Source organism: Manacus vitellinus, unplaced genomic scaffold (genome assembly GCF_001715985.3).
Source record: "Manacus vitellinus isolate BGI_N305 unplaced genomic scaffold, ASM171598v3 scaffold_63_pilon, whole genome shotgun sequence".
NCBI classification, from domain to species: domain Eukaryota; kingdom Metazoa; phylum Chordata; class Aves; order Passeriformes; family Pipridae; genus Manacus; species Manacus vitellinus.
Window position 1 is genome coordinate 778,780 of NW_021940711.1, and position 25,621 is coordinate 804,400.

A 25,621-nucleotide genomic window follows, 5' to 3' on the forward strand; every position below is an offset into this window, starting at 1 on the left:
AGCTTTGCTTCCTGTGCATTCCCAGCCTCCCAAGCGAGGCAGCCTCTGTGGCTGTTGCTAAAAGGCCTGAATTCACCACAAATTACCTCTCAGGAACAACGAGAGGTAACACCACTATCTTTTTTTTTGCTCTTCAGAGCGGCAGAAGGGAGTCGCGCAGCGTCAGTGACATTGCTTAGATCTAACAGCTGGCACAAGATGACTTAGCACCACTGAAAATAACACCCTGATAGGGTCTCAGCAAAGCTGCCAACCCCTGAAAATTTGTCATTTGTAAAACCCCTCTCGGGGTTTGTACCTATGGCAGAACTGCAAGTCCTGCCATAATCTCCAGTTGGCCTGCAAACACGGGTGAGGTCAGAAAGGTTAATGTTCCCACCCTCAGCAAAACATCTTCTGCAGTCTCTGAAATTAAGCACAACTATTTCCAGCTTGGCTTGTATAATAAGGTATGAGGCTGTGTGCAGAAAGGCTTTCTCAGAATCTCTGAAAACACTTGTAAGAAATAAGGAAAGTGGTGCCTTCTGTTCCTGGAGCTCACCAGACCAACAGTTCACCTGCACAGTGACCCAACAGTACTTCCACATGAAAATGACCCGTTTCTATATGAAATGCATATTTGATAGGGTAAATTCTCCAAACTCCCCATCATCTTGCCCAAGGACAAGGACTTTGGACAGGCTCTCCTATGGAGCCTGCCTGGTGCTTCTGGCTTGCACAGCTCTTGTCCCTGTGCTGACTGCCCTCTGCAGCAAACGAGGATAAAGCAGAGGAATCAGCCTTCCCACGGCACAGGGCAAAGGTTTACAAGTACCTTGATAATACAGAGCAGGATGCTCAGCTCTGAGCGGAGGTTGATGGGATCTCTTTCCCCGCAAGTCCCAAACCTTGCTGCACAGTGCAACACAACCATCTATTTAGCTCTATGATCTCAGTGGGAACAGCTTCTCCCTGCTGGAGAAGTTTCTGGTCAGCAGTGTACCAGAGGGGATCTTGCTGAGGACCAGCTGCATAAGATGCCAGGCATGCCCAGCGAGTGCCAAGTACCCCCAACAAAACGGGGGGGGGGGGGAAAGATGAGTAAACTTGGCATTCATCAGCCTTTCACACAGTAAATTCCTGTTTATCATGCCTGTTACAGCCCCTGCCTTTCCTCCTCTCCCCAAAGTGATTCTAATTTAAAGTGAGCCTTATTTTCCAACCACAGCACGTCCCCAAGCATTTCCTCTTCTCGAAATCGCCAGAATTCAAAGGGTGCAGCGCAAGTCAGGAGGGACATTTTTCCCTTCCCGATGCCAACAACTGCTGCTCCTTCCCAGGGTCACTCTCCCTCCTCCCGTTCTGGCACGCTGCTTTTACCCCATATTTCACGTCACGCCCGTACGACCGCAGCGAGCGGCCGGAGAGCCACACGTGCCTTCCCGGCTCACCCACCACACCTGGCTCGGCAATTCCCACTGCCTCGGTGCCCTGCAGGAGCAGCTCCCAGGGGCTGACAGAGCGCCCTGCTTGCTGCCAGTCCTGGGCAGGACCGAGGCACAAAGTCGGAGCCGCTGCCCCGGCCGCACGCGCGCTCGCCCCCAGAAATTAATAAGTTATCACGGCAAATTAAAATGCTAAGTTAATGATGTGCATGACTGCAAGTTACAGAGCTGGAAAAGAAGTCCTAATTAAATCAATACAGTTATTAGTCCCTTGTCATCTCTGATTAATTATTAGCCTAATATGCTTCATCATTTTCACTGTTAATGGAAATAGCTGCAGTGCTACCATGGGAAGCAGGGCAATATGGACCAAAAACCTACAGAGCTCTGCTGGAAGTCCCAGCCTTGGATTGAGCAGTGTATTCCAGAGAAAAGGGGAAAAACATTTCATTTTCTGGGGTGAGAGTCTGACAACATTTAAGCTGGTGACAAAACTCTCCCATGGGAGAGTTTTCAAAGGGGGTTTTCAGGGAATTTTTGAATCCTAAACCTGTGCTCAGTCCTGAGCACTTGTCCCCCGTGCCTCTAAGCTTTTCTCTGAAGTGACAGGACATCACCATGGTCCTCTTAGAAGCCAACATGCCAGTACCTTTCCCCTGAGCCCACCCCAATTCTGACCCTCATCCAGTCTTTATCAGATGCACTTGTTACCCCAGGACATAAAGAAGGAGTTGCATATAATAAGCTGACAGGCATCAGCTGCAACGCCTGGCTCCTTAGGGCACAGATGTAGCTGGGGACACCTGTCCTTTCATGCCACCAAAAGAGCCAAAAATAATGTGCTGAGGTCACTTTTTTCCTTGTGAGCCATAAGTTAAACAGTCCTTTGGATGTAGGCGACAGATAGTATTTACCCAGAGCTTATAGGAGCACAGGTTTTTCCCCCTTGTTTTCCTGTCTTCCATCATCCTCTCACTGACCCCAAATTTTTTCCCAACTCCTCGTAACAAGCAAGTCTCCTTTGCTGTCTGGGGGAGGTTTTCTGAGTACAAAGACCAAGTACAAACATTAAGGCTGGGTCTCCACACGTCTCTCCAGCAATAAATGCAGAAGTTACCAAACAACTGGGTAGGATTTGTACCCCAATACATGGCTGTGCCATGTAATAAGAAAGGAGTTTCATCTTATAACCAGCTTTTACAAACAAGCTCTTTTGGATAGGTTATCAACAGAAACACAAACATGCACTTCAGAGAGCAAAAAACTGCTCCTTGAACTCATCAATGAAGCTGGTGTACAGTGCTCGTGCTGCTAATGGGTGACTCAGTAAATTAAATAACGTCACTGCAAAATACTACGTTTTCCAAAGATGAAAAAAAGCCACTCAAAAAGATTTCTCAGGACTCTCACCCTATCGCTGCGATTGCCTCATGATAAATTGCCACCTGCCCCGTGAGTAATGGTGGAGTTTCTAGTGCCATTTTATCATGTAGTCCTCTTACAGATATCTCCGTCAATGTACTGTGACAACACTTCGGCTTCCCCTGCTTTCCATGACAGTTTTGAAAAGTTCAAGCTCCTTATTTTCATAAAGAAGTTAAGGTGGGACAACCAGCAGAACACAGAAACCCAGTCTCCCCGGTATTAAGATACAAAGCCCACCTGTTTTGTGTCAGACATTAAAGTTTTCATTCTGAGCGCTCTGACCAGCCTATGGTTTGATGAGCAAACAGCATTTCTTTTAGAAATGGGCTGAACTCTGATGAAATATCTGGCCATTTAATGAGTAGGCTCCAGGATAACGGTTTTCGTGGGAATCCAAAAAGAGGGAGTGAAGAAAAGGGCTCCCTGTGCTATTCTTAGCTGCCACCAGTTAGATTTGGAATTTTGATTGTAAAGCGTGGAATTTATAAATGGTGCCATGCTAAATTTACTTCATTTGTATACAATTCAGCCGGATAATCAAATGTGTTCCAGTATGTTCCTGGTTAGCATCTCAGTCCCAGTTTTATTGTCTCTAAACTGGGAGAAAAATGCGCTCAGTAAATAGTACTCACAAAATTTGTGTTCCAATGCCTGTGTGCGAAGGTTTTATATACACAGGGTATGTGTGTGAAGATTTTATATAAATGCACATGTGGGTGCACATGCATGCACACAGGCACCGAGCTGTGATTTATTTCTAGAGGGAAGCCAAGGAAATTCCCACCCCCTACCACTTAAACGATCTGCTCTTTGGCTCCAAACGCTCTGTAACTTCTCAGCCAAGGAATGTATTGTCCCCTTCCAATATATATAATTTATTTTGCTGCACACATTAGTTAATGATACCCAGATACATGATTTAGTCAGTTCTGTAAAAGCATTACTGACAATCTCGGACAGACCCATTTCATTTAGTGAGATTTTTCTTTTTTTTTTTTTTTTTTTTTTAGCTCGACTTCCGCGGCACAGCGTGAACTAACAGCAATCATCACCTCAAGGATTTGTCACATATACTTTGTACTCCGGCAATTTCCCACAATTAGATTGGCTTCCCGGGGCTAGACGAGCTTTTAATTACAATATTAAGTCAGGTTAAAAGGACTTTACACCGTTTTGGGGGGGGCGGAGATGGGACAAAGCTATTTCATTCCGCCGCTACTCCGCGGAGATTATTTCTGGATTTTTAAAAATAGTCGATGAAACGCTAATAATAAATCCCTTATCGGGGCAGGCGGGGCGGCCCGCGGAGCCCGTCCCCGGCCGGGCAGGAGCGTCCCCCCATCCCGCACCGTTCCCGCCGCGGCCGGACACTTACGCGGTCCCCAAGGCGCGGCGGCCGGCAGCCTGCGCAGGTGGATCTCATCCTTATCCATCGCCCGTCCGAGCCCTGCAGCCCGCCTGGACTTGGTACCACACCGAACTTGCCAGGATCCCTCCTCCTCCTCCTCCTGCTGCTGTTTCTCCTCCCTTTTTTCTCCCTCCTTCCCGCGGCGCCTGTCGGGAGGGCGCGCTCACTCCTGCGAGCGGCTTCCGCCGCCCCCGGCAGCATCTTTAAATAACGGGCGGCCCGGCCCGCCGGAAGCGCGCCCTCGCGGGCATCACCGCCCTCCTTCCTCCCTCTTCCCTTCCTCCTTCCCTCCCTCCCTCCCTCCCTCCCGGCGGCGCCGCCCCCGCGGAGCCCCGCGCGCTAGCCTGCGCTGACCTTGGCGGCGCGAGCGCCCGCGGAAGGTCGGCGGTGGGAGCCACATCCGCCGAAGAGCTCAAGACCCTCGCAATTAAGTCATTTCCCAGCTCCCTTTCCTATTAATTTTATATTTTTTTTTATCACGCTCCCGCGCCTCCTGCGTCTCCGCAAAAATAAAGGAGTTTAACAAAAAAAAAAAAAAAAAAAAAAAAAAGAAACAGAAAGAAAAAGCGCGGCGGGGTGCGCTGTTGAAGCCCCGCGTTGTTTGGGGGTGACCGGCCCCCTCCCCGGTTCGCCGCCCCGTGTTTCCTGCTGTCCCAGTGGGAAAGGTGACAGGGTTGGCAAGTGGGGAAGCGGTGACAAAGCTTGTCCTCCGCCCCGCTGGCTGCCGGGGCGCCCTGTCTCTTGGGGATGGTCCTGTGCAGGGCTAAGGGTTGGACTCGATGGTCCTTGTGGGTCCCTTCCAACTCGGCATGTTCTTTGATCTCCCGGGGAGGCTGTGACTGCCACCCCCCTCCTCTCCCAGCTCTGGTCCAGGAGGGATGCTCTGGATGTCACCGTACGCACCAACCAAGTCACACCCTCAAAGAATACCACCGGGTTACTTTTCTCAACTTTGTTTTTTAGGAATGTGAGGTGTAAAACAGCTGCCACTTGCCTTTTACACCTCCTGCTGGGTGGCTGCAGGATTTGTGCAGGATTTTGAGCAGGATTCCAGGCTTGTTCATCCCCACGGATTTAAACCCCTCTTCAGTGCCCCCCACGGATTCCTTGGTCTTCTCCAAATTCACTGCCAGAGCCTGTGCTGTGCTGCAGAAACCCTCTTAGGCAAAACTGACACACATTTATCTGCACCATTCTCTGACTGTTTTCCCTTATTTTTTATTTTTTTTTTTAAATCTCAGACAAGCACTTAACCCTCAAAAACTCGAAGAGAAGCGTGCAAGGGCTCTGCCAGAAGGAAGCAGGCTTGGCAGGCTTCCCAGCTTCTGGCAGTCAGACCCCAAGCACCCCACATTTGTCACAGCTCCTGCTGCACCCAGGCCCTTCCTGGTCCCCTTGCACCCCCAAAAGGGACATTGCTGAGTGGCATCTTGCTGGTGGTACTCAGGAATCAGGGAGCCCAGCCCAGGGGTAGCAGAGGGGTGCCCACCTGGTGACAGCAAGCAGACACTGTTCTCACTTAGATCAGGGGTCTAGTTCCACCCTCAGCCCCCCTTTGCTACCCAAAAGACAGCAGGTTACAGCTCAGGTATCCCTGGGGGACAGTGTTCTTAAAATTGTAAAAGCATCTTTCCTGGGTTGGTTGGAAGTTTGACAGGAGGGACAGAAAACACGTTATAATAAATACATAACCCAGGGAATTTACATGCATGGACTTTTCCTTCATGGAATATAAACCCTCAAGGCTTTGAGCCCGGATGCTTTCAGGCTACATTTCATACCTTTTAGCTCCTTTTTTGACTTTTGGGATTTTTTTTGGGACAGTATGGATTGGACTATTTTTAAAATGCCCATCACTTAGTTTATTCTTAGCAGAAGAGAGGGCGAGTAGATTGTGTTGCACTGAAGCCTCAGTTACCAGCTTGATTAACCCAGGATCAAAGGCACTTGGGAACGTGCTCTTTTCCCTTTGCCTGAAATTAATTTATTTTGGATGGAGATTTGCGACAGAACCAAATGTGGGCACGAGACCAACATATATATTTGTTTTACGGATGTGAAACACAAAGAAATCTGGAAATAATGCTGGATTCCAGTGTCCTATCTCATCATGACCACAAACTCCACGAGCATCTGCTGAGTACAGCTGGGGTGGGAACCCAGCCTGGATATATGCACAGGGCAGCACAGAATGTGCCTTCACCACTGAAGTGATACCTTTTCTGTGGGTAATTCCCTACTGAAAGCCCAGCCAGAGGTGGACCAGCTGATTGATGGCATCATTCTGCAAGAGGCTTTAGGAAGTTTTAGTCTGACAAGCAGGATTTCCAAAATTAAGCTTGTATTCCAGCTCCCCAAGTGGAAAAAAAAGTAAAAATAAAATTGACATTACTGCCTCATTCCAAGTGTTTAAGTGTTAACAGGCAATTTTTACTTTTAAAGTGTCCTGAAAATTAAAATACATGAATTGCCTGGTATTATTTCAGAAGGTCCCGGGGCTGACATGGCCCAGATTTGAGTGGAAGTGGAAAAATCTCCGTGTGCTGTGGAACCTGTGCTCCACCCAGTAGTACTGAGAGGCAGGACAACAAGCTTCCTTCCCACTCCCCTAGATGAGCTCTAGCACATCCTTGAGCTGCTTTGGAGAAGCCTGTTGTTGGAAACTGATATAAAGACAATGGGAAAACATCTGGACGGAGCCTGCCTGACCTCCATCCCTCTGTCCTGCTTCTCCACACTACTTTCTTTACTTTTTAATATTCCCTGGGCTCCTCTGTGTGGGCACGTGGGCTTTTTAATTGCAGATTACCACGGGCTGGACCACTGGTGCACCTGAAGGGACAGAACTGCTCAGGCTCCGACCACGCACGAGAGCAGAGGAAACACGATTTGTCTTTTCAAGAGCCCCACGAGCTAAAATAGGCTGTTGGGATGACAGGAAGCAGAGACTCCAGCTCCAGTTTTCTTCCTCAGCGTGTGATAAACCCAGTGTGCCACCCCAACACGTACTTGTGAGAAGGGTGGCGAAGGGGTGGAGGATCTACTGTCTGTGCAATAAAACAAAATAGTGCCTTCTTAACGGCTAGGAAGGCGACAGCGAAGCTTGGCATCCACACCTATTGCTGGAAATATTTACAGTCTGCTCCTGCAAAATGTACTGTGTACCTTCATAACAATAATAATGCAGTTCTTGGCTCCTGTGTTTGGAAGCTGAGCGGAGGCTCTGGGTGCTCAGGGTGCTCACGCTCCCGGGAAATGCCTGCGTGTGACGCCGGCCCCACCATCCCAAACGCCAAACCAACCAACCAGCCCACCAACCTCCTCCCTGCCTCGGAGTTGCCTCTGAACTATTTTTATGAGGTCTTTTACACTTTTGAGGGGCACTCAGTGAAGGCAGGGATACGCTCCAGCTCTCTGTTCAGCTGGGGCATCCAGAGATAAGAGCCCATATCCCTGGCAGCCTCCCGAAAACAGCATGAACACAATCACATGACGGTGAAACAAACCCTGGCTGTTGCTGTGACAGCAGTGGAGCCCCTGCTCCTCACCTTCACCACTACACACAACACACTCCCTGCCTGTCATTGACTCACAAGCAAAAAAAGTGGGTGTGTTGTGCAGAATCATGTTCCAGAGAGCCCCAAAAGCACAGGCAACGTGGGAAAGATAAACAGGGAATGGTAAGTCACAATATAAAAACTAAGGTATACCCACAGAAATTAGTAGGTGGCAAGATGAAAAAAATAAGAAAAGGGTTTTTTCCATGTAATAAACTGAAACCATAAGATTCTTGTGTAAATTACTATATAATGGTAAATATAACAAAACTATGGAGCATTGTTACATTTTCATGAGATACAAGTCAAGTCAGAAGCAATTTTTTTTTTTTTTTGAAAAGGGATGAGAAATATTTGTGAAAAATAGCTCCAGTGGTGTCTACTGTACAAAGTGGTCTGGCTATAATTTTCAGCTGAGTAAGCTCTTAAGCCTCTGATGGTTGGAAAGGCATTTGTAGGGAAGGATGTTCTGTTTCTAATCTCCTTTTCTTGCTACTTACCACTGACAGACACTGGGTCCTGGGCTAGATGGACCTCAGAGTATGGCAATTCTCGTGGCTGGATATATACATCCAGAGCTCATGTACCTAAAGCACAGAATATTTTGTGTGTTTTGAACTCATTCATGTCAAGCACAGGCACTTCTGTGCATGCTTATGTTAAATATTACTTCTGTGAACAGTCTCTGCTTCTTTTTTTTCTAATTTTTTTTGTGTGTGTGTGTTTTAACATTTTCCCAAAGCTGAGTGAGAAAAACTTGAGTGCTGTTTATAAGTAACAATGCACCAAGTATGTGCTCAAATCTGCAGGTGGTTTAAGGACTGAATAAAACAATGCCTGTAGTGACAAACATCCACTACCTTGCCTTGTGCCAGTGACAGAAGCAGGCTGGGGGTCACGTGTTGCCTAAATTAAGAATAAATACTTAGGATGACTGATTTTCACAAGTTTAGACGATGTAAGAGAAGTGGAAAATGAAGGAAAAAAAGAAATTAAAAGACAATCCTCTCCCTGCTTCTACATACATGAGGACTGTTCCCTTTCTCACGTCCCCATGAAACACTTTCACTAGTTGCTATTAGGCACTAGGATGGGAAACACGCAGGGTTTTCCCATTAATGCTGCCCAAGTTTCCAAGTGTCATTTTACAAAAAGTCAGAGGAACCTCCCACTTCTTCCCTCTGCAATTTACAGTTGAAAGTAACACCACCCAAGAGCCCAGCCAGGGCTTTGAAATGAAATTAGGAGATGCTGTAAGCTGTGTTCACAGGAGAAGGTTTGACTCAGACCATGTGAGTCACAGCTGGTCTCTGATTCTCCCCTTGCTACTGATGGAAGGAAATTATGACAGCCTTGGCTTGCACAGCTGCACCAGCCAGAGGGGTGGGGGAGTGAAACCGAGCCCACTCCCAATTTTTTTAGACTCTCTGCAGTTGGATCCAGTCCCCCTCTCTGTCCCAAGGCAGATTCAACTGGACCCAAGCTACTGCTGATCTGAGTTTCCTGACTCCTTTTCTCCTTTTGATGAGATTGCCATCATCCCTTTCAAGCTCCTGTGGGAATCTGGTGCTATGCTTAAAATTACCCTTGCATTTAGAGAAGTTTTTCCTAATCTCAATCCCTTCTTGCTATAGGGCAAGTCTGCTGGTCCATGGCCATTTCCATTAGACATAGCAGTGTATGTTCCCTGCTCTTTGATCTGTGACTAACAGGAGCAGCTATTGATTACCTTCTTGAACTGAATCTGATGGGAAAAATCAAAATTATCATGTATCTTTGCTTTTCTTCTTATTTTTTTTCTTTTTGTGGTGTACAGTCCAAAGCAAAAATCAACCCACAGTGCTCCCATGTGCAAAGTGCAGCTGCATGCTACAACCTGCCCCCTGCATCTTTGGTCTTAAGCAATGAAGGTAAAATATATATATATATATATATAATATATAAAATTGCTTACCAGAAGTTACTCCTAGAGCTTAAGTCACTTGAATCATAAAGAGTAAAAAAAGGTGAAGCCTTTACTTGTGACTCCACTTGCCGCTCTTTGCATTTATGGGAGCCAGCATCTCCCTCAACAGGTATTTAGTCTAAGTGTCTTCTGCAACTTCGTTTTGAACCTGCAGTTGTTTCACCATTTATAATTGAAGCAGCGAAGCCTTTTGTTATAAGACACAAAGAGGCACTAACAATGACTCAGGCTAATACCCTTTAAGTGGCTTGGATACTGGAAGGCTGCAGCCCATGTGCTACAGTCATCCTACAGCAGAATTACCGTCCTGCACAGACTGGCAGCCCACTGAGAGACAAGTTTTTAGCACTTCATTAACGGTGATGGGAGTTTTGCCGTGAGCAGCAATGGTTTTCACATGCCAGGACCTAAATACTTTCATATCCTCGTTCATTATCAGCAGATATGCCACTAAAACAGCTCAAGATTTGTTATCCACTGGAGACTAGGCTCTGTAAAGCTCAGAGGCTTGACAGTGCTTGCAGAAGGAGATGCTGGTTCTTCCAGCCCCCCAGGATTACAGAGGTCACACCTACAGACCCAAACTATGGTGTTTTGCTCCCTGTCCATCCCACCTCCCAAGTCCCAGGAGCCCAAACTGACCTCCCTTTCCTGCCTCCAGCTCAGATGCCACAAACCAAGAAGCCCAAGGCCTTTTTATTCCCTGGTGACTTCTCAAGGATCCCTCCCTTCCCACAGCTCCAATCTGCCTGATGCTGAGGCTGCTCCTCTTCACTCAGGGGTTTCCAGCTGGCAGTGTGGCCACAGCTGGAAAAACCTGTATTAACTTTCCAGGTTTCTGCCACCTCTGGGGTGTGTGATCCTGTCACAAGGGCATTTTCTGCAGTGGCAGCTGACAATTTCAGACCATTATTTTACAACAACACTTCCCAAAAAGTAGAAAATTTGGACTTCTGTAAATGAGCGAAGACCTAAAGTAGTAACAGTACCATTTGTGGTATAACAGCAAAGAACCTGTTGCACTAATATTTGGATAATATTCCACATGCTCATGGGTCTGCTTTTTATTTCTATTTATTAAGAATTAAGAATTTAATTCTTACAGTGCCCTAAAATGGTCTATACACCAATTACCTACAAATATTATAAGGCCTTTCCATGGACATGAGACATTCCCAATGAAGTTGCACATGAGACTGTCAATGGATTGTAGGTTTAGATTCTATACTTTCATAGATTGTGTTACAACTAGTGGTTACCAGGGTTTTTTTGTGTCTTTGGTTGTTTGGGTTGGTTTTGGTTTTTCTGTTTGTTTTTTTTTTTTTGTTAAATATTCACAATTTATCTCCAAGGTGTTTGTGATTTAAACACGTGAATCACGAATTCAGTTGGGATCTCTGTGAAAACTCCCTAGAAACAAGAGAACAATGGGCTGAGAACCCAATCTGGGGCTGAGTCAACAGCAGGTTCATGGAGATTCACCAGCATTTTCCAAAACATGGATACCAGTGACCTGCCTGAGAAACTGAGAATGGTGAGCTTGGTTAAAGTAGTGTTCTGTTTTTCAGCCTCAAGCTGTGTTTCTGGAGGGCAGGTACCAAAAGAAAGAAATACAGAAGAATTTGAAGAAGGATGTTTTAATATGCAGTCATCCCTCTGAGACAGGGTATGCAGATCTTAGTAGGACAGAGCAGATGGTCTTGCTAGTCAGGGATGGTTGTATCCTCCATGTGCATGTCTTTGAACATCAAATGGATCCAAGAAAGAATATGGACATTTTTATGTTGTGCTTTGAATCTATATAAATGAAATAAGGCAGCGGTGATTGTTTCCTGGTGGGATTGAACACCACATACTTCCCTGCGTTTCATCTGTGAATACAACTCGCCTGTCTATACCCAGATGGGTAATTAAGATTAACAGAGCCATGCCATTTGTTATTGCACACAAATGAGCCATAAAAATGCCTCACTTGCAGCACAGAGCACACACACACATTGGTGTTTTAAAAACAAGTGGCTGACACTGGGTCCTGTGTGTTCCCACAGGTCTCTGCCTTCTTCAAAGCACGTGAAAATCAGGGTGGGAAGTCAGGCAAAGGAGGAAGGGATGACAAACCCAAGGTGACTCAAAAGCTGTAGCCATGGGCTAGGTTTAGATAAGAGAGGAGGGCTGGACAAGGAGGGATAAAAAGATTTGATAAAAAAAGTTTGTGCGCTCCTGGAGCCTTATTCACCGTGACTAAGCCAAAGTCAAACTTCTCTGATTAGCTCGTGTCAGGGGTAGGTGTGACATCCAGGCCATTTCTTCAGCTCCAGTGCCACCTTCTCCCCCTAATCTCAATAAATCTTTTTAGTTGCACCGCTCAGGAGTTGATCTGTCATTTGAGAATTTTTTTGCAGCTCGCCCTCCGGACTGTCCTCAAGGAAAGAGGAAAGGCTGTTCCACACCTGTTTTTGTCAGGACTGTGATCCAAGAGGTACCACATGAAGGAGTCTGTTGGGTTTTTTTTCTCAGAGGGGAGCTGTTTTTCAGGAGAACTCAAATCACAGCACAGAGGAAAACTGAACTTGAGTGGTTTTAGGAAGTTCTGTGCGAACCATTTCTGCAGGTCAAAGTGGGAAATAGATACATTCACACAAATTTCTGATGGTTCTGGCAGTTTCCTCTCAAAATCAGCTCTTGTTTTCAAAACACTGGGTCTTCAAGAGCTCTTAAAATTTGCTGGGTTCTGGTTTTTTTTAGCTGGGATGGTTGCCACCCACCCAGCCCGTGTCTGGTCATCCCATAACATGCTGCCATAGCCTTCTCAGCTGCTGGGTTGCTGACAGGGTTCCTCTCATGCTCCTGAGTCACAGCCAACTTGCTGGACACAATTTTCTTCCAGGACCACAGCAAAATGTTTACTTGCCCATATTGTACTGACCCAAATCCATCTGTGTTCATCCTGGAACTGAAAACCAGGCTTTTTGTTGTTTTTTTTTTCCCCCATCCTGCATTGTTGCACAAGAATAAGGGGGAGATCTGGTCATTAGTGACCACATATGTAACTTTTCTTTGGCCTATTTTATCAGCTTTTCCAATGCTAAAAAGACAAGACTTTATATATATATATATATAATTTTTTTCTACACAGTTCTTTTACTGTAACAGCAGGTTGAATTCCCCTGGGAAGATGCCAACACATGTACTGAGGATGAGGATATCAAGAGCTATGAGGTGAGGTACTTGGCACAAGGTCTGAAAGGGACCAGTGACACAATTAAGAGAACTTCCAGAGGCTGATTCTGCTCCAACTCCTTTTTCTCATGTGCAACCTGCACACCCAACAACTCACACACCTTGAGATAAAAGTACCTGAAAACAAGTCCACAGATACCTTTCACCATCAGAACACCGAGAGTATTATTTAATTATTGATTATATACATGGGAATGTTAAACTTAAATGAAGAGAAGAAATCACAGTGTTCCTTTTGAGTGTTTTTAAAATACTTTAAAAAAATACACTTATTATAAACTTATAAGTGCCTGTAATTTATCAGTGGCTTTAGTAACATCTGGAATAATGCAAAAACACTCCTGAAAAATTACAAGCTAAAACTCTGTTTTAAACTCTGAAAAAAAGCTTTAAAGAATCTTTTTTTTCCCCCCCTCTGCCCTAATTTTCACACAATTCTTAGGTATGGTTATTTAAGTCCTTCTCTATGAACACAACTGATCTTTATCATGTTCTTTTAAACACGAGGGGGCACCAACAAGCCAGTGGAGCAAGACAGAAACTGTTCACATACAATAAATCAGAAAAAAACCCTGTTACGACTCCTGATAACCTTCTGAAATGAGATGGATTTTGGAAATAAAGGAAAGCAATGTAATGTTTTATCTCTCTTGAATCTGAAACGACTGGGAAAGCAATCCCTGCCATGTGCATCTTATGCTGCCTCATTTCTTTTACATGGTAGAATTCGGATTATTTCCCACCACAGGTGCTTCCCTAGGAAGGTGGAATCCTGTTTTCTTGGTTTTGTAAAGGAGGAATCCAGCTCTGAAGCAAAAAAATACCAAATACCCCCCAGAATGCAAAGTTGAGACAAAGGACCATTAGTTTGTTTGTTTGTTTTACTATAGAAGTATCAGTTATGCTTGTGTTACTCAAATTTCCAGTCCTTTCTCAATTTCTTTGTATTTCCACAATAAAGCTGACTAAAAAGGAAGTCTTGGGAGATAAATTAAGATATGAAAGTTCTTAATATGGTGTGATCCCACCTGCTGAAATATGGGCATCTGCACATACAAACAAGCAGAACAGTGGAATTTATCCCAGTGCAGAGAGTGAGCACGAGACCCAAGCCCATGAACATTCCCAGAGCAGAGCTGTGGTGTGAGGGAAAGGCCATCTAAGCACTGCTTGAGCACCTTTGTCACTGCTGAGTTGCTGCTGTGCTTTTCTAGCCCCACTGCAAGGCCCCCTGTCAGGTTGGAAGGTTCCGTATGGGAAACATCAGCTGCTATTCATTTTCCCACTGCTGCTCATAAAAGAGAGCTGCATTCAAAGGAACACGATGTTTCAGTGCAGTGAATGAAAGCAAAGGCACCTCTGGGGCTTCAGTGAATGGTTTTGGCAGAGTATTTTTCTTTTCAGCTTTTCCCGACTTTCCCTTTTTCCTCCTCTTTTGACTTCAGATGCTGAAGGTTTCCTCCTGAGGTGTTTCCTGCTTTCTTAGCTGCACCCTCATTCCTCCTGGATTTTCTTTTTATGTTCTTTTAATTCTCAAGGTAACTCTCCCTCTAGCCCTTCCCTCTTCCCAGCCTAAACAAACACTGGTGGAAGGAGTTTTCAAAGACATTAACACTTCCCAGGTCAAATGGGGTCTCATGGGGGCTCTGTAACTGAGAGCTTGTTTAGGTTGGATGCTTAAGTCAGCAGGTAACAACCACAGGGAGGAAATACATTTTTTTTCCCAGTGCTACACTGTTTTCTTTCATTTAAAAATCACAGCTGAGCCCCTGCACAGCCCCATAGAGAGTTAAAATGTCTTTGCAATGTAGTCATACCATACACAGGTCAATTATACCATTCATGAGATGATGATCCAAGTATGAAGGTTTCAAGCCTTCTGTTATTCTGCTTGGGAAAATGGTTGTACAATGACACAGATCTCATGGCTCAGATTTTCCTGATAACTGGCTATGTTTGGACCTGCACAGAATTGCTTTTCCCATTCTCTGTGTTCGTCTGGGTTATGAACTGCCTGCTCACTGTTGTGTTTGTCTGTCTGCCACATGTGGGTCTCAGATACTGAAACTTGCCCGTGGGATAACCTCTACTATCAATTTATCTGTCCCACAACAAAGACAGAGGTGGTTGTGGCCCAAAAAAGGGCAGAAGGTCTCTGTGGAGGCTGGAGAGACCAGGACACTGTTGGATTAAAAGTCCCTCTGCACTAATTGCTTGCAGGTATAACCTTTGACTGCTGTGTAATCACAGCTGCTAAGTTTCTTTGCTCTGACTTGTGGACATGAAAATACAGTTGCTTGCAGCCACTAAAATACTTTTTCTTATTTCTTACCAATTTAATGTAGGTAGAACTGTTTATAAGTGGTTTCCAGAGTGAGAAAACTCTTTTGGCTTTGTAAATGTATATATGTGTGTTGAAGATGTAATGTATTCTTTAAATTCATCACAAACTCAGAAGTATCCCATGACTTAAAAATGGGTTTGTGGATAAAACACAGAAGAGGGAGTCAGGAGGTGTGAATCCTTTTCACACCATTAACCACCTTGCTTGTGAATGTGACTCAGCTAATTTGTCTGTGCTTTATTCCCCACGTGTAAATGTTTACCTTGTCCACTACTGACAACAGGCCCAGTTAGGAGGAAAAAACCCACATCACTTCTGCAAACTTGAGACCAAAGCCTGGCTTTTCCAACCTTACCCTCAGGGCTCCCACTGCACTTACCAGCCCTTGAAATCAGGGAAATCTCTGACTTGAGAAAGCTTGTAGGTGTGTAAGAGAGGCTTTTTCTCCAATCACTTAATCTTGAATAGGCGGTGGGATGGAGTGGAGGTGAGGAGCAGGCTAGTTTAGGAGTGTCCAACTGTTGGCTGATCCAAATTTTTCTCTCTTTTTACTTAATTCCAAAAATAGTAGAGGTTTTTACTTGCATTAGGCCACGTCTCCAACGGTGTTCACCATACAAGCATTTTTGTGTGTGTGTGTCTTTGTAGCACTGTTAATTCCTGCACTTGCAAAAGCTCGAGTGCTGCTTGTGCTGTTTTGCACAACATCACTTCAAGCAGAGCTGTTCCTGTCTGACATTCAACAAACAGCTTGTTCACTACAAATGCCAACTGAGCATCATCACCTGATGCTTTTGTTCAGGTCTGCACTGATCAATGTGCACTGACATCCTCGTGTTTTGCTTACTTTCCAGGAGCCATTATTCCTGCAGTTGTGTTCAGGATTGCCTCCTCTTTCTCCTTTAGATAAATACATTTTGTTCTTTCTTCCTTCCTTGAGTTTATGATCTTTCCCTCTTTTATCTACGGATATTTCACGTGTGCCCCGGGCTTCTGGGATGCCTCTGATAGGTGCCTTACACTAAACATGACTGCAGCATCCATCTCTGCAGTGTATCCAAACAACACACAATACAGGGAAGCTGGCCAAGGACACCAGAGCAGTCTCTGTCATTGCAAAAGCTGTCCTGGAATTTTTAACATTCACATCAAACATCTGCTTCTTATCCACCCGCGGTACTTAATACATCTTCCTCAGACATATGAATCAGCTCTGGGGGGATTTGGAGGAGGTGATTTGAGGAAACAAGGTAGTCCTTACATGATAATGAAATGGTACAGTGACTGAGATCCCACATGAACAACTTTTGGTGGCAACACTGGCTTAATCCATCCCTCGTCCCGGGCCTTTTATTGCTGCACTCACTCCTTCCCCTCAACTATGGGCATGCAAACCTATTAGAAACTACTCAGGTAACTTGGCTGGATAGGGACAAGAAAAAAAAAAGGAAGTTTTGTTTTGTTTTCAGTTGAACCAGTTCCTCAAACCATCTCAGAATGACAACACACATGCTGGTGGTGGTGCAGAGCAGGAGGCAGCTCTGAAAAGGGCAAAGAGCTACTTATAAAGAGCCTGAACTGGAGTCAGTCACAGAAAAGTTAGAAAATGCCCCTTTGTGAATGCTGGAACTTCTAACATCAGGGATGTCAGGTCTGATAAAATTTCCTTTCGGGCAGCAATGAAAACTTCCTGAACTTTATTTCATTCACTATGTCAACTCCGGCATATAATGTTTCAATCCACCTGAAATAAAGTGTTCTTTCCAAAGCACAGAACTTTCCTGCAGACAGGAAATTCTCTTCCTAACCAACCAAGTAGAAATAAAGTCAAATGATGAATACAACCTGGCTTTCTTGCTGTTACAGTCAAATTTCCACCCAAGACAATCAAAAAATAGAAAGAAATAGTACCTTGACTTTTCCAAAGCCAAAAACTCAAACTCTAAAGTACAGCCTTTGAGCCATAGTGCTCTTTTTTAACTTTTCTTTGCTGTGCAGGTTTGCTGCAGATTGCCCCTTCATTTTGCAATACTCAATTTGTATTGAGGGGGGATATGAATTTCAATCTGCAGAGCTGAATTTTATTGATCAGCTCTAGAGCTGTGCTTTACAAGGAATCAGTGTTCCCTGAATGCTTTTGACACATGCAAAGCTCAGAAGCAGTTAGAAACCTCAGCCATACTAGATAATAAAATACACCAGGGAATCAGAAAAGGATAACTGGCCTGGCTACTGAAGTGTGCAGAGAGCTCGTGTAACACATTCATTCATCTCTTCTCCCCACTTTCTACCCTCTGTCTTTGGCACCAGAGCACAGAAGTGCTTTTCCAGTGACCTGCAATAGCTGCCTCCTCTTCAAGTGGCTCTGTTTCAGTGGCACACCACGGTAGAAACAAAACAAAGCACTAATAAACATGCTCTCCTTGCCTTGAAAGAACCTGGCTGTGAAAAAAGGGAGGCCTTGGCAGTAGTTTGAGCGTTCTGGGAGAGCGTAGCTTTGCTGTCACTGAACACCAAACACTCAGCTGATGAGAAAAACCTCATGTGGCAGAACCACACCAGCATCACCTTGAGTGTTGCAAAGCTTTAAAAATTACAACAGCTCTGGTGATTTTTGTCAGGACTGAGGAAGACATCCTTTCCTCCTAAATGCACTTAGTTGCCCTTCTTTCTGGGCAGTGAAGCCCCACTGATTTAAGCTTTCTGTTCAGAGCACAAGGCAGACTAGTGGCAGGGAATAAAATCCTGAGGATGTGTTTTCATTTGCCTTGGCCTGGGTCTGATGCCAAGAAAGCCTCCAGCAAGAGGAAGGGGTAATCAGCACGGGATAGGAATGGCATCACAAGCAGGAGAGCCCAAGGGAACTCTGTTCAACAGCTACTGGATTTGCAGGGTGATAAAAATAAAGGAAAGAAAGATGTGGAATGGGGACTTCGTGCTCTGAACTGTCTCCTTGCACTGCTGTAACCAAAAGCAACTCTGTTTAAGTCAAAAAATGATAATGTAAGTGGAAACAATGACAAATGTTTGGGCCTTACAGAACTTCAGGATGCTGTCAGACAATATGATGTTTAAGCTTTGATAAGAGCAATACTTTAAGAGTTGCCTAATGCAGGGCTTAAGTATTTATACATATTTTATTAGCATTCATTTTGCAATTACCAACAGGTTATTGTGCCAGATGTATGTTTATAAACACCACCAGACTCACTGGGGCACCAACTTCACTTACGTGATAAATATTGACATGTTTGTCTTAGAAAATGATCTCTTTGGCTTTGGTGTCTTTAATTAGTTCCGCTTTCTGTCATTCCCTGGAATTGATTTTTGCATGTTTACTCTTTGGGAACTGTGTGTACAATCCTTTGCATAACTGCCAGAACTTGGGTGATATGTTGTTCATCTCTGGAGCTTTGATAAAGTGTTTTGAAAAGTGAAAAAAGGAGGTTCCTATAAATCTGCCAGAGAGTTGTAGCCATATTTATTTTTTTTCTTTTTTTTTTAAAAGTCAAAGAAACTTGGAAATGGGCAGGAAAAGTTTAAATGTGTTTTCTTTAACAGTTTGAAACATCGTATTTCATGGTGCTATTATAAACAGTGAAATGCCCTATTCCCTTATTTGGTTAAAAAAGCAGACAAGCTATATGCACTGGGTATTTTGCCTTAAGGACCTTTTTTTTTTTTACAACAATTATTAATTACACTGCATGCTGGTTGGCATCCCATATTGGTGCTACTGAGCTGAGAAGCCAAATACTGAGAGTTTCTGTTTGAAGGTTCAGTTCATAACCCCTCTGTTTGGATTAAGAGCAGAATGTTTGTGTGAATTTTTTTGGAAAAAAGCTGAGCCTCCAATGTTTAATGGAAGTGGTATTATAACACAGGCCATGTCTCCAAAGTCATCTCAAAGTGAACAGCAAAACAGTTTTAAACGCAAACATATGTTTCATAAACTTTGGCTTATTTAAACTTTTTTTTTTTTTTTTTAATGAGGAGATGAATTTTACAGCTGACAAAGTAGAAATCAGACAGTATTGTGTTCAACAAGCATTCCATCCTGAGGGTTTTTTTTTTTTAAGCTTCATAACCAAAATTTCTATTTATCTTAGATTGCGCAATATTGAGTGACTGGAAGTCTAGCCTGTGTCAGGGTTTTCACATTGCTCTGCATCCCATTTTCCAGGTTAGTTATCTGTTGCAATCTAAGCCTAAACTTAGATGCAGCTTTTAAAAGCATTGTCCTGGCCTACAGTTTTCAGACATGAATCATCACATAACTTCCCCCCACGCTGATGGCATTTATTCAAGGGGAAGAAGCTGATCTCACAAGACACATGTCAATGCTTGCCCATGAGTTTGGGTGGCAAGTCTGGTTTCAAGAGGTGCTAAATTACCAAAAAATAGGGATGAATGTCTTTATATGGGCATATCATAAAGGTTTCAAATGTACAAGTGGAACAGAAAAAAAAATGTGGAAGATGGAGGAGAGATAATTTGCCTGATTAGACTCTGCTCATCCAAGATTCCTTCAAAGCAGAGTGTGCTCTGCTGAGAGCAGAGGTGCTGTAAAAACCCACCAGCATGATAAGCACTGGATTTTTACAGCACAAAAAAGGGGGCAAGCCTACCTGTACAAATACACTGTGAAAGGAGAAAGTTCACAATCCTCAGACCCCCCCCGCTAAGGCACTGGAATTTACACCCTCTCTTTTCCCTCACAGATAATCTGGGATCACCCCAAAATAGAGAAGAGACATTCTGGCACACTCAGACCAAGCAAAAGACTCTCTCTTCCCTTGAAATTCATACATTTTGTCTTGGGTATGGCATCGAGTCTGCCAAAAGATTTTTAATACTTGACATTACCTGGCTCTGTAAGTGCCTGACACTACCAGGCAAGTAATTCAAGATTGTTATGGCAAGAACACAACAACTTTAAAAATGAAATAAAAATAGTCTTTAACTTTTTGAAAACTCAAAATTCAGCACTGTTTTTCCGAGTTCAATTACAAGAGAAAGGAGAGTTCAATGATTTTAACTTGCTTTAATCGTTCCTGCCTACTCATAGGCATGAGAAAACATAACATAAACCTCCAGATTACCTGTCTATTGGTATAAATTTGAAATCTTAACTCTGAGCTGAATGCAAGCGTTGAAGAGTGGTTTGGTTTAATTTCAGAAAGGTTTTTCAGTTTTGTTTCTGAAAATAATGGTCACTGAAGTGTAATATTCGATGTAGTGATGCTCAGTAAAGGAGTTAATCCCACCCTTACTAAATTCTAACACAAAGCACAGTAGGAATATTTGAATTCAGGTGCAAAACCTGAATTACTCTCTTCGTATCAACTTTTCCAGCAGTTGTTTCTCACTGCAACTAAAGAGCATGGTGGGAAGTGTAACACCAGGAGTCACCAAATTCTCACCCTTGTGTGAAAACTGGAAGACTTACAGGTCAAGTAAAGGACAAAATATTGGACTGTGCTTCTGCTTTGAGTGTCTGGAAAGGTGTCAGCTTCTCTCTGTGTGTGGAATCTCTCCCTCAATTAGCAGCAGATTTTACCATTCACCGTGGCTGCCAAACCTGAACAACCAGTAAAATGAAAATATTGATCTGGAGTTTGTCCTTACATTGCACATAATCAGCAGAATGGTCTATTAGAGGAGTACACTTCACATTAATAAAGTTCCAGGGGTTAATGAGATGAAGAAATGTCACTGGAGGCATTGGGAAAACTGGCAAATCCGTTCCTTCTCATGGGGGTGTGCAATTAGAAATGGATCCAGTCTCATTCTCAGGTCTCAGAAGATTTCCTTGAGATTGCAAGGTCTGCAGTGGAAGGGGAAAAACCCTCTAAGAAGCAGCTCAATGCCACACGAGCCACTACAGTCACAGCTGAGATGAATTACGATTGAAATTCAGTGGAGTAAAGTTTCCTAGACACAAAACTAAGGTACCCCAAAGCTCTCAACATACATTCAGAATTATACCCCAAAATTTGGGCTGCTTCCCAAGATTTTCAGCACCTGTTTCTAAGTCTCATTATGTAAAATCCAAACTTCATGAACTAGAAATATAGTCAGGTTAAGCAGAGAGCTCTTTTCTTTGCTTCTCTTGATTTGGATTATAAATGTCCAGCAAGATGGTCTTAATTTTTTTTTTTTTTTAAATATGCACAACAACTGTTCCAGAATTAGCAGAGAGGGGAATAACTGAATGGAAAGTTATCAAGCTAGTAGAGCTGATGAAGGCAGCTCTGAATTAGTTCTGTCAGCGGCATTTCTGGCTTCTGAGAATTCGAAGGGTCTTTTTTTCTGAGATGTCAAAGTCACAGTGGGGGAGTTGCCAAAAATAAAAGCACAATTTAAGAACAAATATAAACCCCATCTCGTTTAGAAGAACTCGTCATAGGGTAATAGTTTCCCACAGGCTTGAACACAATCAGGGAAATGGTCCTTCTGAGGACGTTTCCGTTCTGGAGGGATCCCCCTTCAAAACTTCAAGATGTTATTGCAGAGCCACTATCTCCAGCTGCCAAAAAAAAAAAAAAAAGAAAAAAAAAGAAAAAAAAGAGTCCTATGAGAAAATGACTACCCTGACATTTCCTTCTGAGGTCTCTTCTTTCTCATTTTCCAACTGGAGAGTTTCTGCCTGGGAGTGTGAGTCAGTGGTAGCAACAGGATTCATCATGTCACGGACTTTGATGTAGAAATACATCTTTTCCATGGATTTCTATACCCCATTTACTACTGCTTTGTCTCAGTGCCCTTCATCAGTGTTTGAGCAACAAGACTGACATCTGCCATGGGCTTGCTCTCCCATCTTCCCTGTGGGAGAAGTGTGTACAGTGGAGTGTGGTTTATGATGTACTCACCAACACGTGTATAAAAGGCACACGGAGCCATGCATGCAAATCAGAGAAAGATCAGCATCCAGGACATGCTCCCTGAACTTTGTCTGAAAGGTTGTGACATTTAGGATGGCCACCAGCTCCTTTGGAAACCGTCAGGAGATGGAGTGACTTGGAAAGAAGCTTTGCTGTCTCTGTAGGTGAATTTTACCCTCATTGTAGAGCTCCACCACACCATGGGAGGACCTCCTGCATCACTCTGGCCAAAGATGTTTCTGGAGGTTATTAACAGCAGTTGATAATTAGGAGTTGCTCTTGAGAGCCCAGGAACATTTCAAGGCAAACTGTAGGCTTGACCAACCAGTTGTAAGACCTCTAACCAAGAGCATTAAAATACAGTTAGAAGTTTTCACGAGTTCTGTTACATAAGATATGTTGTGCTTTGGAAAAACACCCAGGTTCCAGGAAACAGTGCATGGGAAGGAGTTGCATTATAATTAGTCTGAATTAAAGTGATCAGATTTATATGAAGTGGCTGCAAAATATGATCAGTATTCAGAATGAAACTGTAAGAAACCTGGCTCTTTTTGTACCCAGACTGCTCAAGATTCTGATGCTTGTCTCAAAGTGCTGGTCCATGGGAGTTTCCATGTCGTGATTCTCAAAGGAATCCCAAAAGTGCAGCAAAAGCTGCAGGAAAAAGGATAGCAGGGTAGCAGTACTCAGAGGACCTAATTCACGTAATGCATGACCTTTAGTATCTCTCTGTGCCTGTATCTCTTTCTATTCTAGGTCTTTTTAGATTGTACCTTCTCAGAAACACAGATCACATTTGGGCATTATCATTACCATATTTCAATAAAACTACTGTTAATTTTTAAAAAACGGATTGGTTGCTAAGAAGGCTTTGGATAAGGATTCAGGAAAATGAAGTTCACTTCTCGGGTCCAGTACAGAGTTCCTACATGAATTTAAACAGTTATTTCACTCCCTATCTCCCCAAGCCTGGAAGACAAATCAGCTTTAGAATTCAAAGCTTAATCCAGGCAGATTTTGAGGCTCACCAAAACTGCTAAACATTTTTGTAAGCCTGCCTCTTCAGATTGTGAGAAAATCAGATAAACTCAATCTGGTTTTGTATTTTTGCTGCCAGAACTTTACACGGCTCAGATTTTCACTTTACACCAGCTACAGATAAAATTACCAACCTGAATTCTGGGCTGGTGATTTCCAGCAGAAGGAGGTGCTGGCATTGTGCCTGTTTTCAAATCATCCCACAAGCAGAGAATTTTTTATTCCACAGTCAATCCTATTGCCCATGAGCAGAACTTGGGATTCAATGAACCTGATAGCAAATTGTTATACAGGAAAATTAAGTTTGAAGCTTAGGTGGCAGTTTTTATTCCCTCTTCTTCTTCTTCTGTGCCTTAGAAATTACCCTTCTCTTCCCACTGCAGAGAGACCTCCTTTGAAGTGCATTTCCCTAAGGAAATGGGCATGTGTACCTACTTAATTTAAAGAGACTGAATATAACTGTGTTTTGGAAATTTTTTAATCTGGTGATGAGCTGCAGTCCTTCTCACTGTGCTGCAGACACCCTACCAAAACAAACAAAGCATCTGGCAACACTCTTTGCTCTCCAAGTGGGTTTTCACTCCTCAGAGGATGAATACACAAAAGTAAAAGGCATAAACAGAGGCTGCATCTTTGGTGAGAGTCTACAGATTCCAGGCTTTGCTCTCTGCTTCACCAGGATTAAGATTTCGTGCCTTTTGCACCAAAATAAAGGTGCTGAGCAATCTTGGTGGGAGAATATGAGGTAAAAAGAGCTGGAGGCTGGTGTGTAGTGATTGTTGAGAGCAGGTAAATGGTGAAGAGCTTCACCTGAATTACAGATCAGGAGAGCTGAAGAAAACCCCAAGTTGTTTCTCTGCTTTTCATTTCTTACCTAGTGAAATGTAGACCATTGATTTAAAGGCAATGGGTGATATTGTGTGGGAATTAGCAGTGATGAAATATTTAGACTCCCTGAAAGTAATAATTGGCGTGATGTTATTATTGCTTCACTTTAATCCTCCAAAATACATTCTGTTCTCAAACCCTTCAAGTTAAATGATTTCGTTAAAAACCTCTAGCCTTAGAAATTCATAGTTCTTTCTAATGTTCTCAGCTAAAATTAGTTATGTGCTGTGTGAACTGTGCTACAATAACGGTGTATGTCATTGTAAAGGAGTTCAAATAGTACATATGACAAATGTGACTTGTTTCTTCATCTAAATTATAGCACAGTAGCTATTTTTATACTTGATTTCTCTATGATACAATATTTACTTTAAAGACTGTAGTAGGTATATTTTATCCAATTATGCCACCACCCCACTACTATTTTAGACAGTTGAATAAAAGAAAAATAACAATATATCTTTGAGTACATCACAGGTCCATCCTTATTCCTATGCACAGTTTAAAATAAATACTTCATAATCCACTTTTTTAAAATAAATGCATCAGTGATATAAATGCTAAATACATGCATGTAATATGCCACTTGTTCTTGAAGTGATTAAAACAAATTCATTTTTGATAAAGAATATTTCCAGCTAACTTTCTGTTATAGATAGTGTTCTTCAAAGTATAAAATATTTACCCCAAGTCACCAGCATTTCTGTAAACCTTTTTCTCTAGTTGGGGCTGCCTCTAAGACCTGTGACAGCTGGGAATTGATAGTGCAATAAAGGGAGCAAGATGAACAGGTAAAATTGTCAGAAGATAAGGGCCATGTGTTATGGGGTGAAGGTGCTCTCATACCTTGTGTCTTGGCAAAAACTTCCTCCCTGCTTGATCCAGTTTCAAAGCCCCATCAGTCCTGGTGCTGTTTTCTTCAGGACCTGCTGCTGATTTTATTAAAGGCAAGGAAAATTTGGGGTTTTGAAGACTGGTCAGAACACCTCTTACAACGTTCTCCTTTCATTACTGAAGCAGGTCCTGTGCAGTGGCTTTAAAACCTAAATAATTCTGATTGACCAATCAATAATGGTCTTGTGATACCAACACATGGGGATAGTTTTCTACACCTGAAACCATTTAGGACATGTATTTGGATATAGGATAATGAATTTTTTTCATAGCTTACTTTTGGATAATTAAGAAACAAATCCTGTGAAGATATCTAATTCCCTTTCTTCACAATTCCCTTTGTCTAAAGAACAAATATAATAAGTCCACTGTGCTATTGTTCAACCTCAAATCCAGTGCTGGATAAAACCGGATTTACCATAGATTCCATTTTGATTATCTCACAAAAAAAAAAAAATACTTCCTTTCCTCCTTTCAATTTTTCAGTGGTCACCTAGAAAACCAAATTAGCAATGAGTCAAACCAAAACAGATTTCGGTGTCATTCACTTCAT

The 25,621-nt window shown here is 43.2% G+C and overlaps 1 protein-coding gene across 1 annotated transcript in view; it reads right to left on the reverse strand.

Moving 5' to 3' along the window:
* The window catches only part of ANO1 (anoctamin 1), a 79,620-nt gene extending 75,202 nt beyond the window's left edge, over positions 1-4,418 (reverse strand). Inside the window, exon 1 of the mRNA XM_029963792.1 lies at positions 4,225-4,418. Within this exon, the coding sequence (XP_029819652.1) occupies positions 4,225-4,282 (58 nt within the window). The 5' untranslated portion in view covers positions 4,283-4,418. The remainder of the gene's footprint in view (positions 1-4,224) is intronic.
* Positions 4,419-25,621: the final 21,203 nt, after the last annotated feature.